Here is a 14,096-nt window from a genome sequence, read left to right as displayed (position 1 = left end):
CAGTTGAGTCTGTGTTTAGTGTTGTTTAGCAGAATGCCCATAGGGCAGGAGGGGAAATCAAGGCACACGGCAGATAAGTCACCTTCCCAAGGTCACCCGCTAGGCAGTAGGGCTGGGATTCAAGGGTTTGTGTATTTGTATAGCCATGCTCAGCTGCCTCTGAATTGCACTTGAGATGTGGGGTCTAGGCCTGGTCTTGCCTAATATCCTGACCGATGTTAGGAAAACCACTAGTCCCTCTGAACCTTAGTAACAATGCCTAAAAGGTGAGGATAATGAGATGCCTAGATTCAAGAGTTTGTGGTGAGGATTACAGGAGATTATGTATTAAAAGTAGTTTATAAAATATGAGAATAACAAGGGTCTAAATAATGAAATATGAGAATATAAGAATGAAAAGGGTCTAAAACAATGTAAGAATACATGTCACATTGTCCTATAGCGTGTTCTGTGTCTTGCATTTGGAGTATGCAAATGCATGTGGCATCCTTGGGGGTGGTTTAATAGTTTTCTCTTTTCCTGTAATTGCAGTGATGAGATCTTAGGGGCTTGCCCAGATATGCACTCAACTTTCACCACAATATTTTATAGGTGGAATAGCAAATACACATGACCATCTACACAAGAGGCCTTGGAGGCGAACAACCTAAGGCAGTGTGTCGACCTTCCAGGATCCAAATTCTAATAAAGCAACTCTTAAAAAGGCACTTATAAAATGCTCAGGGTCATTTAAACGCAGATTGGCTGTTAAATTGTATTAAACAACCAGGGCTGATTTTTTTCCAGGGGTGATAATAGTATTTCGGTTCGGTTTTACAAAATGAGTTGTTTTCCTCCTGATTCAAGTATTTGCAAATGGGCATCTTTGAAATAATTTATTTTTTATTTGAGATAATCTGGGAGAGGGTCTCACCAAGAGATGAAACAAGACTGACCCCATGTCAGGGCCAGGTGATGGCTACGCCAAGGGCCATCACACTGTTTTGGCAGAAAGGGCACAATCCAGCCTTCGTTTTACCCCGAAAAGGTCAGGATGATGCCGCTTACCAGGACTAGAAGCTCGTATGTGGCATTATGTCCTTCTATTAGGAGGCCCCGGCGGCAGGTTTCTTTCTGGCTTATTTTAATCACTGTTGACATTCCTTGGTTAGATCCCTGTTTCCCTACGTGTTTGCAAAATGGCGACACTCCTCATTCATTAGCTGCACTACCTTTGAGGGGAGAAGCTTTTGACTACCTTAAAATCTGGTTTGGACAGGAAAGACAGGCAGGTCAAATGTTTCTGTCACTCCCCTTCACCAGTTTTCAGGATGAAGCAGCCACCGCTAGGCGCAGGGCTGCTCTCTGCTGGATGGGAGTCTCCACAGACACCCACTCGATCAACCCCTTAAGTTCCCATGGGTTCCCAAGCTTGTCACCACACATCACGTCTCGTTTTCCTCCACAGAGGTCAATGTTTTGAACTATAGCATTATTTCAAACAAGGCACACTGAACATTGAGTTCCATTTTAATTTAAAAAAGATATATGTAACTGTTGAGCAACACTTTTGATCAGAAAAGAAAACCGGTATTCGGATAAAAATGTTTTTCTTAGGTTTGCAGCTGATTCGGTAGACATATTTTTTTGTCCAGCTTGTAAAGCATTGAAACTCATGTTTAATCTGCATTGCTATCCTCCATTGTCACAACCAGAGGTGGCTTTTCAGCCTGTATTCTTCTTCCATCTCCTGCCTTGGCTTTGCATTGAGGGGAAGCTCAGCAAACCTCATTTGATAAGGATCCGTGATGGCACTGGGGATGGCCTTGCTGCAAAGCCTCAGGAAGAAAAGTCACCGAGGTCCTGCTTCCAGTGACTCTAGGGACCAGCGCTGCTGCGTTTCAGTGTTTGGTAAGATTCAGTAAGCTCTCATTCCATTTCTTCAAACAGCATTCGTAGGTGTTGGGGCATCTTCCAATTTTGTATTCTTGGTTTTGACATTTCTTCCGGCAGCGGGCAGTCCCATAACCACATATTCCGCCCAGTACAAATTCACTTCTCACTAGATAACAGGATATGGCACTGTGATTAATTGTGCACTGGCACCCAAAGGCAAGGCTTTGGCAGAAGGTGTTTTCAGAGGGAGACAGAGAATGCCAGTGCATGGTGGTGGTGCTTTTCCTGCACCCCCATCCTCCACTTTCCTAGATGATTGACTTGACCCTCTCATTCCCAACCGGCATGGATTTTATTTGAAAATATACATCAGTCCATGTCACACCTGTTTTCAAAACCCCTGCAATAGTTTACTATCGCTTTTTGATGAAATCTAACCAAGCCCCTTACTGGGTCTCCAAAGCAATCTTGATCTGATCTTGTGCCACGTTTTCCAAACTTACGCTGTTCCACTGTGGCCCTCACTCTGTTCCACTGTGGCCCTCACTCTGTACCTCGCCGGCCTCCCTTCTGTTCCCTGTGAGCTTACTCTTTGCTATCCTAGTACCTTCACGTGCACTGTCCCCTGTGCCTGGAAGGTTTTTCTTCCCTCCCACGAGTGGATTCTTTGAACTTTTATATCTCAGCCTTAAAGACAAACCTTTCTCTGTCCTCTTCATGTGTTTAAATGCCCCAAAACTATTTTTCTCTCTATGCATTTGTCATTCTTTTATATCACCTATCCCAAGTTGTAGTTTTATTTATATAAATATATATAACTATATACAGAGAGGTACTCTATATATACTCTCTCTCTCTCTCTCTCTCTCTCTCTCTATATATATATATATATATATATATATATTCTCTGTATATTACTATATATAGTAACCACATATTCTGTCCAGTTCACCTCTCACTAGATAACAGGATATGGCACTGTGTAGTATATATTACTGTATAGAGTATATATAGAGAGAGGTGTAGATATAGATATGTGTGTGTGTGTGTGTATATATATATATATATATGGTAGTTTGCTATTCTCAATGAAACCATGAGCTCCCTGACTATAAGGCCGGTGCTATGTTGCTCACCATCGTGTAACTTGTACCAGGAACACAGCCTGCACTCAGTAAGGATCTGGTGAGTAAATGATTCAATAGACTAGACCAGAAAAAACTAGAGTGGTTGCAAGTAGAGCAGAGGAAACGAGAAAGGAGCAGAATCCTGGTTGTTCGGCCCTTGGCCCAGAGCAGTGTTCAGGAGACGCTGATTTGTTTTCTCAGTCGCAGAATGTGCTCTCTGAGGCTGAAAGCAGCTTTGTAAAGCTCATTATCTCACGTGCCATGCTGGTAGCATCTTACAGAGATATCAGGAAAGCCCAGAAGCAAGGCTGCTGTTAGGAAGGAGAGTGTAAGGCGGACCGAGAGAGCCTCGCTGGAGAGAGCTTTGTGTGAGGATCTCCAGCAAACTCAGCAGGAGCCAGCCTTGGGGGACCGTATCGGGGAACCATGAGAAGAGGAGAGTCCGGACTGCTAGTGGTTCTCTTTGCAGAGGTCCCAAGGCCCTAATTTCACCTGAGTCCTGAGTCCTTCTTCCCCTGTCATGTTTGTTCATTTTCCACAAAGCAGAAGGGCAGCAGAGGTGAAACAGGCTGCTAATCCTTGCACCAGGGTTTTACGTCTTTCCTTTGTTCTGGTCAAGAGAAGCCTCCTCTCTTGGATGCTTAGATGTCAGGGTTCTTTGTCCTGGATGCAGGACTTAAAGGCAGTTGGACCAATTCATGGGCCGGACAGGATATTGAAGAGGTTTATGTTTGGAATGTGCCCACAGTGGGTGATGAGGAAAGCCTGTTTTGCTGTAACCTTCGTTCAAAAGCAAGCCCTTGTGGTCACAGTACAAGGCAATGAAGAAAGCAGTGAGGTGAGCTGCAATGTCTATCACACTAAGCGAGTATGTGGAGGTTGGGTAGCGGATACATGGCTTCTGACATGTCTGTGGCAGGCCACTTTACAACCTGGAGTCAGAGGAGGAAAAGGAGGATGCCGTGCTAGCTCAGGGAAAATGAGGCTTAGCTTAGGGAAGAAGAATAGGCTAGGAAGAGAATACCAACGTTCAAATGTTAGACTGTCAGTGTTAAGCAAGCCCTCACATGGGCCATCTCTTCAGAGATGAGAGTTAAGGCTCAGAGAAGGAAAGTGACTAACCTGAGATCACACAGCAACTGATCTGTCAGAGCTGAAATTAACACCTAGTTGGTATGTCTTACAGTCTGAGTAAACAGAATGCAAAAGGGAGAATACAATCTACACCCTGAAGCTGAATAATAAATACATCCTAAGCAATAAATACATTCCAAGATAGACTAAATTACACTGGTTTCTTTCTTACATAAGCAATTCCCCTCCTCTGCTCTGTAGACCCAGGAAATCTGGGACAGGTCTCAGGTGTTAGTTAGTTAGAAAGTTTATTTTGCCAAAGTTGAGAATGTGCCTGAGACACAACCTCAGGAGGCGCCAGGTTCACGTGCCCAAGGTGGTTGGGGTACAGCGTGCTTGCTTTTATACATTTTAGGGAGACATAATACATCAATCAATACATGTAAGGTTTACATTTTTTTTTTTTTTAGACAGAATCTCTCTCTTTTGCTCAGGCTGGAGGGCAGTGGTGTGATATAGGTTTACTGCAACTGCCACCTCTCAGGTTTGAGCGATTCTCCTGCCTCAGTCTCCCAGGTAGCTGGAATTACAGATGCCTGCCAACACACCCAGCTAATTTTTGTATTTTTAGTTGGTTTAGAGACTGTTGGCCAGCCCAGTCTTAAACTCCTGACCTCAAGTGATCCACTAGCCTCAGCCTCCCAAAATGCTGAGATTACAGGTGGGACCCACCACACCTGGACAGTTTACATTGGTTTGTTCCAGAAAGGTGGGACAACTCAAACTTGAATTTGTCTAAAGACCTGGGATCAATAGAAAGGAATGTTTGGATTGTAATAACAGGTTGTGCTATGGAGACCAAAGGTGTATCATGCAGTTGAAGCTTTTAGCTGGCAGGCTTCAGAGAGAATAGGCTGTAAAATGTTTATCAGACTTTGTCTGTGTTGATGTTATGCTGGAGGGATAATGAGGCATGTCTGACCCCCACTTCCTTTCATGACCTGAACCAGTGTTTCCGATTAAATTTTAAGAGCCCGGGTTGAGGAAGTAGTCTATTTAGATGGTTGCGGAGGGGGCTTAGAATTTTATTTTTGGTTTACAGCGCCCGTCCCCAGTTGCTGTGGGTATCTGAGCAGCTGACAGTGTGTGACAGCCAGACCTGCCCAAAGCAGGGGCGGCAGATGAGGTGGCCAGTGCATGCCATTCAGCCTCACCCGCTTCTGCCACTTCCCTCCCAAATCCTCTTCCGGCTAAGGAACTTTCTCAGAATTGGACTACGGAAGCCAGTCTGACCCAGCCCTCAGCAGCCAAGTGCGGGTAACGGCAGCCAGCCCTGCGGTACATTCTCTGGGATCTGGAGGGATCTCTGACCCAGGATTTCCATCCCAAAAAGTTCTTTGTCTTGGGATCATAGGTTGAAGAAAACCTGTTCTTTGGTTGCTGTCGTATTTTGACAGACCTGGGACATGCTGATAGCAGAATTTCATAGAAGAGTCTTTGGGAAATGACCCAGAAAGAAAGAAGAAGGAAGAGTTAAGCTAAACAACTACCCTCTGAAAAAAAAAAAAAAAAAAAACCATCTGAATCACAGCAGAGACACAGCCTGAAAGAGGAAAAAGATGAGTGCTGGGCATCAGCAGAACATCAACTGAATAGCTTGGAAGAGAAGATCAGATGGTTTCTATGAGTCAAAACAATTGATTTCATCCCAGCACTGCTACACCTGTGAAGCAACTCTAAGAACATTTTCTCTCCCTCTACTGTAGAAGATGATACTCAGCTTGTAAAAGAAGGAAATTAGATTAAGTGCTCTCTAATATCCATTCCAAATATATTAAGAAATACATGCTTCAAGGGACATAGAACAACATAGGAGTCAGAAGATTGCTGACCTCTCAGTCTAACTTCAGAATTTCCTCAGCAGAGTTCAAAGGCACCTGCTATTTGTGTTGTCAGTAAATTATGTTCTTGGCTGCTGAAAGCATTGCATCCCTTTTAATCCTAATCATCTGACTTGATAGGAAAAGCTGCAGAATTGAGGAGGATGAGTAGGCGCCCCTTCTGTGCAGAGTAAAGCTGTTCAGAAGGATGAGGGTGGAGGAAGGCATCTCATTCTACAAAATAAACAGTGAATCACTTCCACTGCCCTACCATGGAACAGCATGGCTAGTGAGTCCTTTTTTTTTATTTTTATTTTTATTTTTTTTTTTTTGCTCCTTGAGCTAGTAAGCCTGGTTGCCATGAGGTGCATATGAGGACTGCCACGTGCTGCGTTTTACTAATGGACCCAATGAGCAAGAGAACAAGGCTGAGACTGAAGGTTACTCTGTCCTTCAGGAATTTTCTAAATCAAATGTTTTTGGGGTTTTTTTTGTTGTGTTTTGTTTTTGGCTACCTGTCATCCCAGCAACTGTATATATTTCCAGCTGAGAGTCTCTTTTTACCTAGAAGATCTCGATCTAGTAGAAGGGAAATGGTTAAGAGTAGCAGTATAAGTCTCTGCATAATGCCAGAGTTGCCAGTGAGAAGCAGACACAAGGCGGAGGGAATCACGCCAGGCAGGAGCAGGGCAGGTGTATTTACAGGCAGAGGCTGCTCCTGATCACTGAGGCTTATTAAAAGGCAGCATTCCAGGCCGGGCGCAGTGGCTCACGCCTGTAGTCCCAGCACTTTGGGAGGCCGAGGCGGGTGGATCACGAGGTCAAGAGATTGAGACCATCCTGGTCAACATGGTGAAACCCCGTCTCTACTAAAAATACAAAACATTAGCTGGGCATGGTGGTGTGTGCCTGTAATCCCAGCACTTTGGGAGGCCAAGCGAGGGAGGAGGATCATTTGAGCTCAGGGGTTTGAGTCCATCATGCACAACATAGAGAGACTCCCATCTCTAAAGAAAAGGAAAATTAGCGAGGAATGGTGGTGTGTGCCTGTAGTCCCAGCTACTTGGAAGGCTGAGGAGAGAGGGTCTCATGAGCTCAGAAGTTTGAGGTTGCACTGAGCTACCATGGCACTACTGCACTCCAGTGCAGGCAGTTGAGCAAGACCCTGTCTCTGAGAAAAAAAAAAAAAAAAAAGATGAAGGGGAGACCGAGCAAGATTGAGCAGGGGAGTTTTCAACCATGATGCCAGTTGACACCTGTGAAAAGGTTTGGAGTGAGGGTAGCCTCAGACTGCAGTGCAGAAAATTTCAGCATTGCCAGTGGGGGACCCCAGCAAAGACTGTCCTCCACTGGCAGACATGGCCCAGGTCTAGTCCACATTGTGCTCATTCACCGACTGGAAGCAGCCGGGGGGAGAGCGGTGGCTGTGGCAATCCTCCTGCAGGTTGCAAATGTGCAGCAGGTGGAGGCTGTGGGGTGCTCTCCTCGCCAACGTGCAAGACCCGTGGGACTCTCCTAGCCTGCCACATTTTAGGCTTTAGTAATTTTTGATGATGAGCCTCCAGGGGAAAAAAAATAAGTCCGCTGATATTAAAGTAATCTCTGTGATTAGGATTCTGAAGAAAACTGAAAAATTCTGATGATAATAAACATTCAGCAGCTCTTCAGAGAAAAAGGAATTCACATACAGGGACTGAATAATAAAACTTCAAAAGAAATTCTAAAGTAGCTACAGTCCCAGAGGGAAAGGTTTCCAGCTGCTTGAATACAGATAAGCTCATGATTCTTTGTCTTCCCCAAACCCTGCCTACTTAAGATCTTCTGTTGGACCCAGTCCAGTTGCTGTTGGATCCAGACACAAAGAGAAAGCAGTGAGTATAGTGGGCTCAGCTAGTAACTACAGCTGGTTCCTCATTGTCCCAGTAACCATCATTAGGGCTTCTTTGGGTCCCTCTTCTGACACCAGAACTATTAAAAAAAAAAAAAAACAAACAAACTTAGGTACATAAGAATCTTAAAGTTTTCTTTTGAGCAGATATCAATTTAAGAATCGGGCAGGCTCCAAATCACAAGTATTTTGGGGCTCAGGTGAAGAGGCATGAGGAAAGGCTTTTATAGGGTGAAAGTGGAAGCAGGGCAAACAGCATCTAATTGGCTACAGGGGAGTAGGAACCTTATTCAGATCATTTCAGTGGACAGTCCCTTGTTGAGTTTCGTTGGTGGTTTCTGATTGGTTAAAGTTTTCTTTTACCATTCAAACTAAGTTGGGTTTCAGTTTGCATATGTAGAAACCAAGGGCACTGAAGCTCTCTCAGTCTAATGGTGTCTTATTTAATTATTTTAACAAGAGAAATAGTCTGTGTTTATATATTACAGCATTTAACATTAACATGTCAATTATTTATAACTTGATCTATAGATTAAATATTATCTCAGTCAAACTTTCAAAAAGCTATGTTGTCGATATTTCCAAAGGGATTCAAAAGACCTAGGATTGTCAACATAGTACTGAAAAGAACAATGTTGGTGGATGATATGGTTTGGTTGTGTCCTCACCCAAATCTCATCTTGGATTTTGCTCCCATAATCCCCACATGTCATGGGAGGAACCTGGTGGGAGGTAATTGAATCATGGGGGTGGGTTTTTTCTGTGCTGGTCTCAGGATAATGAATAAGACTCAGAAGACCTGATGCTTTTATAAAGGGCAGTTCCCCTGTACACGCTGTCTTGTCCGTCACCATGTAAGACAAACCTTTGCTCCTTTTTCAACTTCTGCCACGATTGTGAGGCCTCCCCAGCCATGTGGAACCATAAGTCCATTAAACCTCTTTTTCTTTATAAATTACCCCATCTTGGATATTTCTTTATAGCAGTGTGAAAATGGATTAATACAGTGAACTTACACTACCTTGTATCAAGGCTCACTATAAAACTGCAATGATGAAGACAATATGGGAGTGGTGAAGCAATAAACAAATAGATCAAACAGATCAATAGAACAGAATGGATAACTCAGAAAAGACCAAAGCAACTGTTGTCTATTAAGGAAGCAAAGGTAATGTCATGGAGAAAGGACAGTGTACTCAGCAAATGGTGCTTGAACAAATAGATGCCCCTATGAAAAAGAGAAAGTGGAGGAGAGGGAGAGAGGAGAAGGGGAGGTGATGAAGCAGAGGAAGAAAGAGAGACAGAGACAGAGACAGAGACAGATGTCCTACCACGGGGTAGTGATTAAACAAACTGTGGTTCATCCACATCATGCAATACTGCCCAGCAATAAGAAAGAGCTATTGAAACATGCAACAAATTGGATGAATCCCCAGAAAGTTATGCTGACTGAAAAAAAGCCAATCTAATAAGGTTACATACTTTCCATTTATATGGCATTCCTAAAAGGACAAAATTGTAGAAATGGAGAACAAATCGCTTATACAGGGGTTAAGAAGGAGATGGAGGTTGGGGGGAAGAGGGACTGGCTCTGAAAGGGTAACAGGAGACGTCATCCTGATGATGGGAATGTTATGCGTCAATGAATGTCGGTATCCTGCTTGTGACATTGCACTGTGGTTTTACAAAGATGTTACTACTGAGGAAAACAGAGTAAAAGATCTGGATATCTCTCTGTATTTTTATTATTTTTTACAATGATATAGGAATGTACAATTATCTCAAAACAGAAAGTGTAACTAAAACATCCTTGTCATAAAAGAATTATTGATTCTAATAGAATTAAATCTGTCAACTTTGAAAAATTAAATGAGAGGTAAGGCAAGATTTCTGACACAGCAGGAAACCAAAACTGAGTCTTAAGCACTGGGGACACGACAGGAAATTCTTACTTAAACTAAGTAATTGTCTCAGTCCACATATGCTGCTATAATTAAATATCTTAGGCTGGGTGATTTGCAACCAATAGAAATTTATTACTTACAGTTTTAGGGGCTGGAAAGCCCCTGAAGATTTGTTATATTCTGAGGGCCCAATTTCTGCTTCCGAGAAAGCAGCTCGTTGCTCAGCCTTCACGTGGCAGAAGAGGCAGGCACTGCATCCTCACGTGGTGGAAGAGCAAGTCAGCTTCCTTCAACCTCTTTTATAAGGGTGCTATTTCCATTCATGAGGGCAGTGCCCTCAAGACTTAATCATCTCCCCAAAGGCCTCACCTCTTAATCACCTCTAATCACAGTGGGGATTAGGCTTCAGCATTCGTTTTGGAAGAACACATTCCCACCATAACAGTAATTTTGAGGCTTAGAACAGAAGGTAACTTGTCAGCCCGTTCCTAGGAAAATAGTAGGCAGTGATTTGGGGAAGAGGATCTAGGTCATTGGAGTTACTGGGACTCATATTTATGATCCCCGTGCCCATTAGCAAATTTTATCTCAGACTTATATGTAGGGAACAAGTCCTTGGGAAATATTTCACTTGCTCTACTTAAAAACATGGAGTAATGATGATTAATTTATACAGGGGTATGCGTGTGACACATAAAAGTCCTTGATAAATGGACTGCCTATCCATCAATTTGTCATTAATGTAACTATTCATCTAAATGAATGCTCATTTACATGGACATATGGCATAATGGTAAAACTTGTAAAAGAAGTATTGCTCGTTTCTCTATCTATTCATCTTCTTTCATTTTGCTTACTTCTTTCATCTCAATAGGTTAGCAAGGGCCAAGTGACTGGGTAGAAGCTAGAGATTTGTTGATTTCTAGTCTCTTCTAGCTCCCTTTTAAGAAAAATATCAGATGGTTTTGGGACAATTTCTTTTCCACAGAATTATAGAAAAATAAGCCAGGATGGAGGGACCATCAAGGTCAGGTAGTCATGTTCTCCTTTCTCAATGAAACACTTGACAAACTGAGCAAAGACAGTCATTTATTTTTATTAAAGTGTCTACTTGCAGCAGAGGCAAGAGTAAAAAGATGCTAGGTCATGTACGCTTCTCTGGAAACCTACATCTTCTGAATTAATCTTCTGTCATCTTCCCACATGGCTGCATGGTCAGACAGCATTTCAGAGACTTCTGGCAGAGGGCAATAATTTCTTCATTTTTCTTACAATAATCTGTGCATGTCCCTTTAAGTCTCTGGCATCTCTCATCAAAAAATGCATTCTTGGCTACACAAGGGAAGGAGCCATTTGGATTAATTCACTTTTCAGACATGTCTGTTTACCAGTTACAGTTGTACGACTAGTTGGTGAAGATTTCTTCACAAGCTGTCGTAGTGCCATATCCTACCAGTAGATGAGATGGTAGGGAACCTGTTTTTTATGTCATATTTCTGTCTTCTGATCACACAGGATGAAATACCAGACGGAACAGATTGGTCTTCCAGCATTTGAGACCAAGCTGCATAGGAGCTTTGGGAAACAGAAGCTAGGGTTGTTTGATCAAAATCTGTTGGGATAATTAACTGCTTGCTCCCATAAACACCCCCAGAGGCTGCTAATTTCCCCGATGCACACTCAGAGGTTGCTACTTGGTGAGAGCAGAGTAAGAGCTGAGACTGAGGAGATGGCTCCAGACCAGAGCAAAGGAAGGGATAAAGATATAAAAAGAAAACAAGTCTACTCTGGGAGATAGAGACTTGCTTGGAAGGCTCACCCTGATTTCTCCTCCATACTCCACCAAAGCATTGACTGTGGAAAGCTTGTGCTTTAGAGCAGGAGGGTGTAGCATGTTGGGAATGTTTTTCTAAGATTTTCTCAGGTCAGTTTGTACAGAATTCCACCTCCCACCTTAGGGCTTTATCAGTAGCAGTCCCAAGAGCAGCCTACTTCAAGTTAAGGACAGATAGCGCATCTTAACAGGATCAGCATTTTAGAGTTGCCCAATTTGGGTACACATAATGAATGCATCAGATGTATAGAGATTGCATTTAATGTTAACATATAAGTGTAAACATAAAATTCACATCTACATAAAACGTACAGCCAGATGGATTAGTGCCAGCATATACACTAATTATCCAGGATCAGCACATCAGTTCATAAATGAAAATACTCCACTATTTCAAAGCTCAATGAACTCTGGCTTTCACTGGTTGGGGTCTATGTTCTCTCTGCCCTACTATAAGGAAGATACTAATACAATACTGTACTATAGACTATAGCATAGGACTCAGAGAAAATCTTTTTAATTTAGTATAGTATTATAGTATAGCATATGTATACCATAAAAATACTAGTATTATAGTATATACTATATTACTATACCAGTATGATAATGTACTAGTATTATAGTATATACTATAGCATTATACATACTGTATACTAGTATATAATACTACTTCCTTCTTAATTTTTTTCCAATTTTTGTTTTTGTTAGCATGATACCAAAAGGCATGTTTCCTTGCCTTCTTTTATTCTTTCAAACCTGTGACAGCCCCTCCTCGACTATATTATGCTAGTATTAATAACATACTAGTATAATATAGTATACCATAATATAATGCATATGTACTATGGTATACTATAATACTCTACTAAGCCAAAAGGATTTTCTCTAAATACTATCATAGTATAGTATTATATTACAGTGTATCTAATAGCTAATTATTAGATTATCTAATTATACAATTATAATTATCTATTATATAATTATTATAGTAAATTATAATTGTACAATTATAGTATTATCTAATAATTAGTATAATGCTAGTATATGTATATTATTATAGTATATACTATGCTGTACTATAAGTCTCTTCTAAGCCAAAAAGATTTTCTCTAAATACTATCATAGTATGGTATTATACTACAGTATATCTAATAGATAAGTATTAGATTATCTAATTATACAATTTAGATTATTACATAGTTAGAGTAAATAATTATAATTGTATAATTATAGTATTATCTAATAGATAATTAGTATAATGCTAGTGTATTATTATAGTATATATTATGCTATACTATAATACCATACTAAACCAAAAAGATTTTCTCTAAATACGATCATAGTATAGTATTATACTACAGTATATCTAATAATTATATCATTATAGCTAATAATGATCTATAATTGAATATAGTAAATTACAATTGTATAACATAGCATTATCTAATAGATAATTTTATAGTATATAAACATCTATTGTTTGGACTAATTATGTAATAAGCATGAGGCATCTGACAAAGATACCTGTGGCCAATTTCCAATGTGCACATCAAAGCCAGTGGCCTGAATACAGTATGGGTCACTTTGAGTCCTAGAGCCTCATGTTCTGACACAGAATCTACTCGACAGGCTTGTCACAAAACAGACCAGAGCTATGAACAACGGATGTGAAAGTGTGCGCATTACACATGGGATCATGTATCACTAGCATCTGGCACAAACCGGGACTTACTGTGGGTTCTGAGAATCCCTTTCTTCAGCTCTCTAAGGCTGTCATGAGCCTAGTCTTATGCCTTAATTTTGGAGAGGATACAACCGGAGGAGTTGGAAGTTCGTGGGAGCAGGAGAGTGTCCAGAGAGTTTTGATACGGGAGGGGCATCTTGAACGCCTCACTGTCGGGCTCCTCCCCTGACTTTATTTAGGTTATCTACATGACTCTGAGAAGCCTTGGCCCATCTGAGGCACAGTTTCTGCATCTGTAATCAAATTTGTGAAACAGACCTCCAAAACCAAAAAGATTTTCTCTAACTACCATTAAATTAGAAGCAGGACAGAGTTTTCCTTAAAGGCGCTGGCACTGGAAGACTAGATGCATTTTACGGGAACTTCTCATCACAGTACGTGGCTTGACGAGATGGATTAGGAAATGGCAGTCCTTACCTGTCTCCGTGACTGGCATGAATGCAGAGGTGTCTCTCAGCTCCAGTCCTTACCCGTCTCTCTTCCTTACCTGTCTCAAGCTCTACCATAACTACATTTTACAAGGTTCATAGACTGCCATCCTTGTTTTTCATTTTTTTCCAAGTTATGTTTTTGTTATTGAGCATGAGATTGGATGCCAAAAGGCATGTTTCCTGGCCCTCCTTTATTCTTTCAAAGCTGTGACAGCCCTTCCTCGATAACAATGTAAAATGCAAAGAAATTACAGAAGAGGCATGAGGGGGTTATCACCTCTTGTAGTAGATGGGTTGATCACCCCCAGGCATCCACTGAAGGGGACCCTCTCTCTGGGA

General features: G+C 41.6%; 2 protein-coding genes across 2 annotated transcripts; both read right to left on the bottom strand.

Moving 5' to 3' along the window:
* Positions 1 to 1,833: 1,833 nt before the first annotated feature.
* LOC120360612 (beta-defensin 104A-like) lies at positions 1,834 to 6,581 on the bottom strand. The gene is made up of 2 exons (XM_039461118.2): positions 6,521 to 6,581; positions 1,834 to 2,041 (listed from the first exon to the last, which is right to left on the bottom strand). Exons 1-2 carry the CDS (start codon positions 6,579 to 6,581, stop codon positions 1,881 to 1,883), a joined length of 222 nt encoding a protein of 73 aa, XP_039317052.1. The 3' UTR covers positions 1,834 to 1,880.
* Positions 6,582 to 10,928: 4,347 nt separating this feature from the next.
* On the bottom strand, positions 10,929 to 13,762 carry LOC101048744 (beta-defensin 106A-like). Its single transcript, XM_074384252.1, has 2 exons — positions 13,744 to 13,762; positions 10,929 to 11,080 (listed from the first exon to the last, which is right to left on the bottom strand). The coding sequence occupies exons 1-2, from the start codon at positions 13,760 to 13,762 to the stop codon at positions 10,929 to 10,931; spliced, it is 171 nt and encodes a 56-aa protein (XP_074240353.1).
* Between the last annotated feature and the right edge of the window lie 334 nt (positions 13,763 to 14,096).

The sequence above is a fragment of the Saimiri boliviensis genome, chromosome 13 (genome assembly GCF_048565385.1).
Source record: "Saimiri boliviensis isolate mSaiBol1 chromosome 13, mSaiBol1.pri, whole genome shotgun sequence".
Classification (NCBI taxonomy): domain Eukaryota; kingdom Metazoa; phylum Chordata; class Mammalia; order Primates; family Cebidae; genus Saimiri; species Saimiri boliviensis.
The sequence above is the reverse complement of the archived record's forward strand: the minus strand, read 5'-3'. Positions and strand labels throughout refer to the sequence as shown.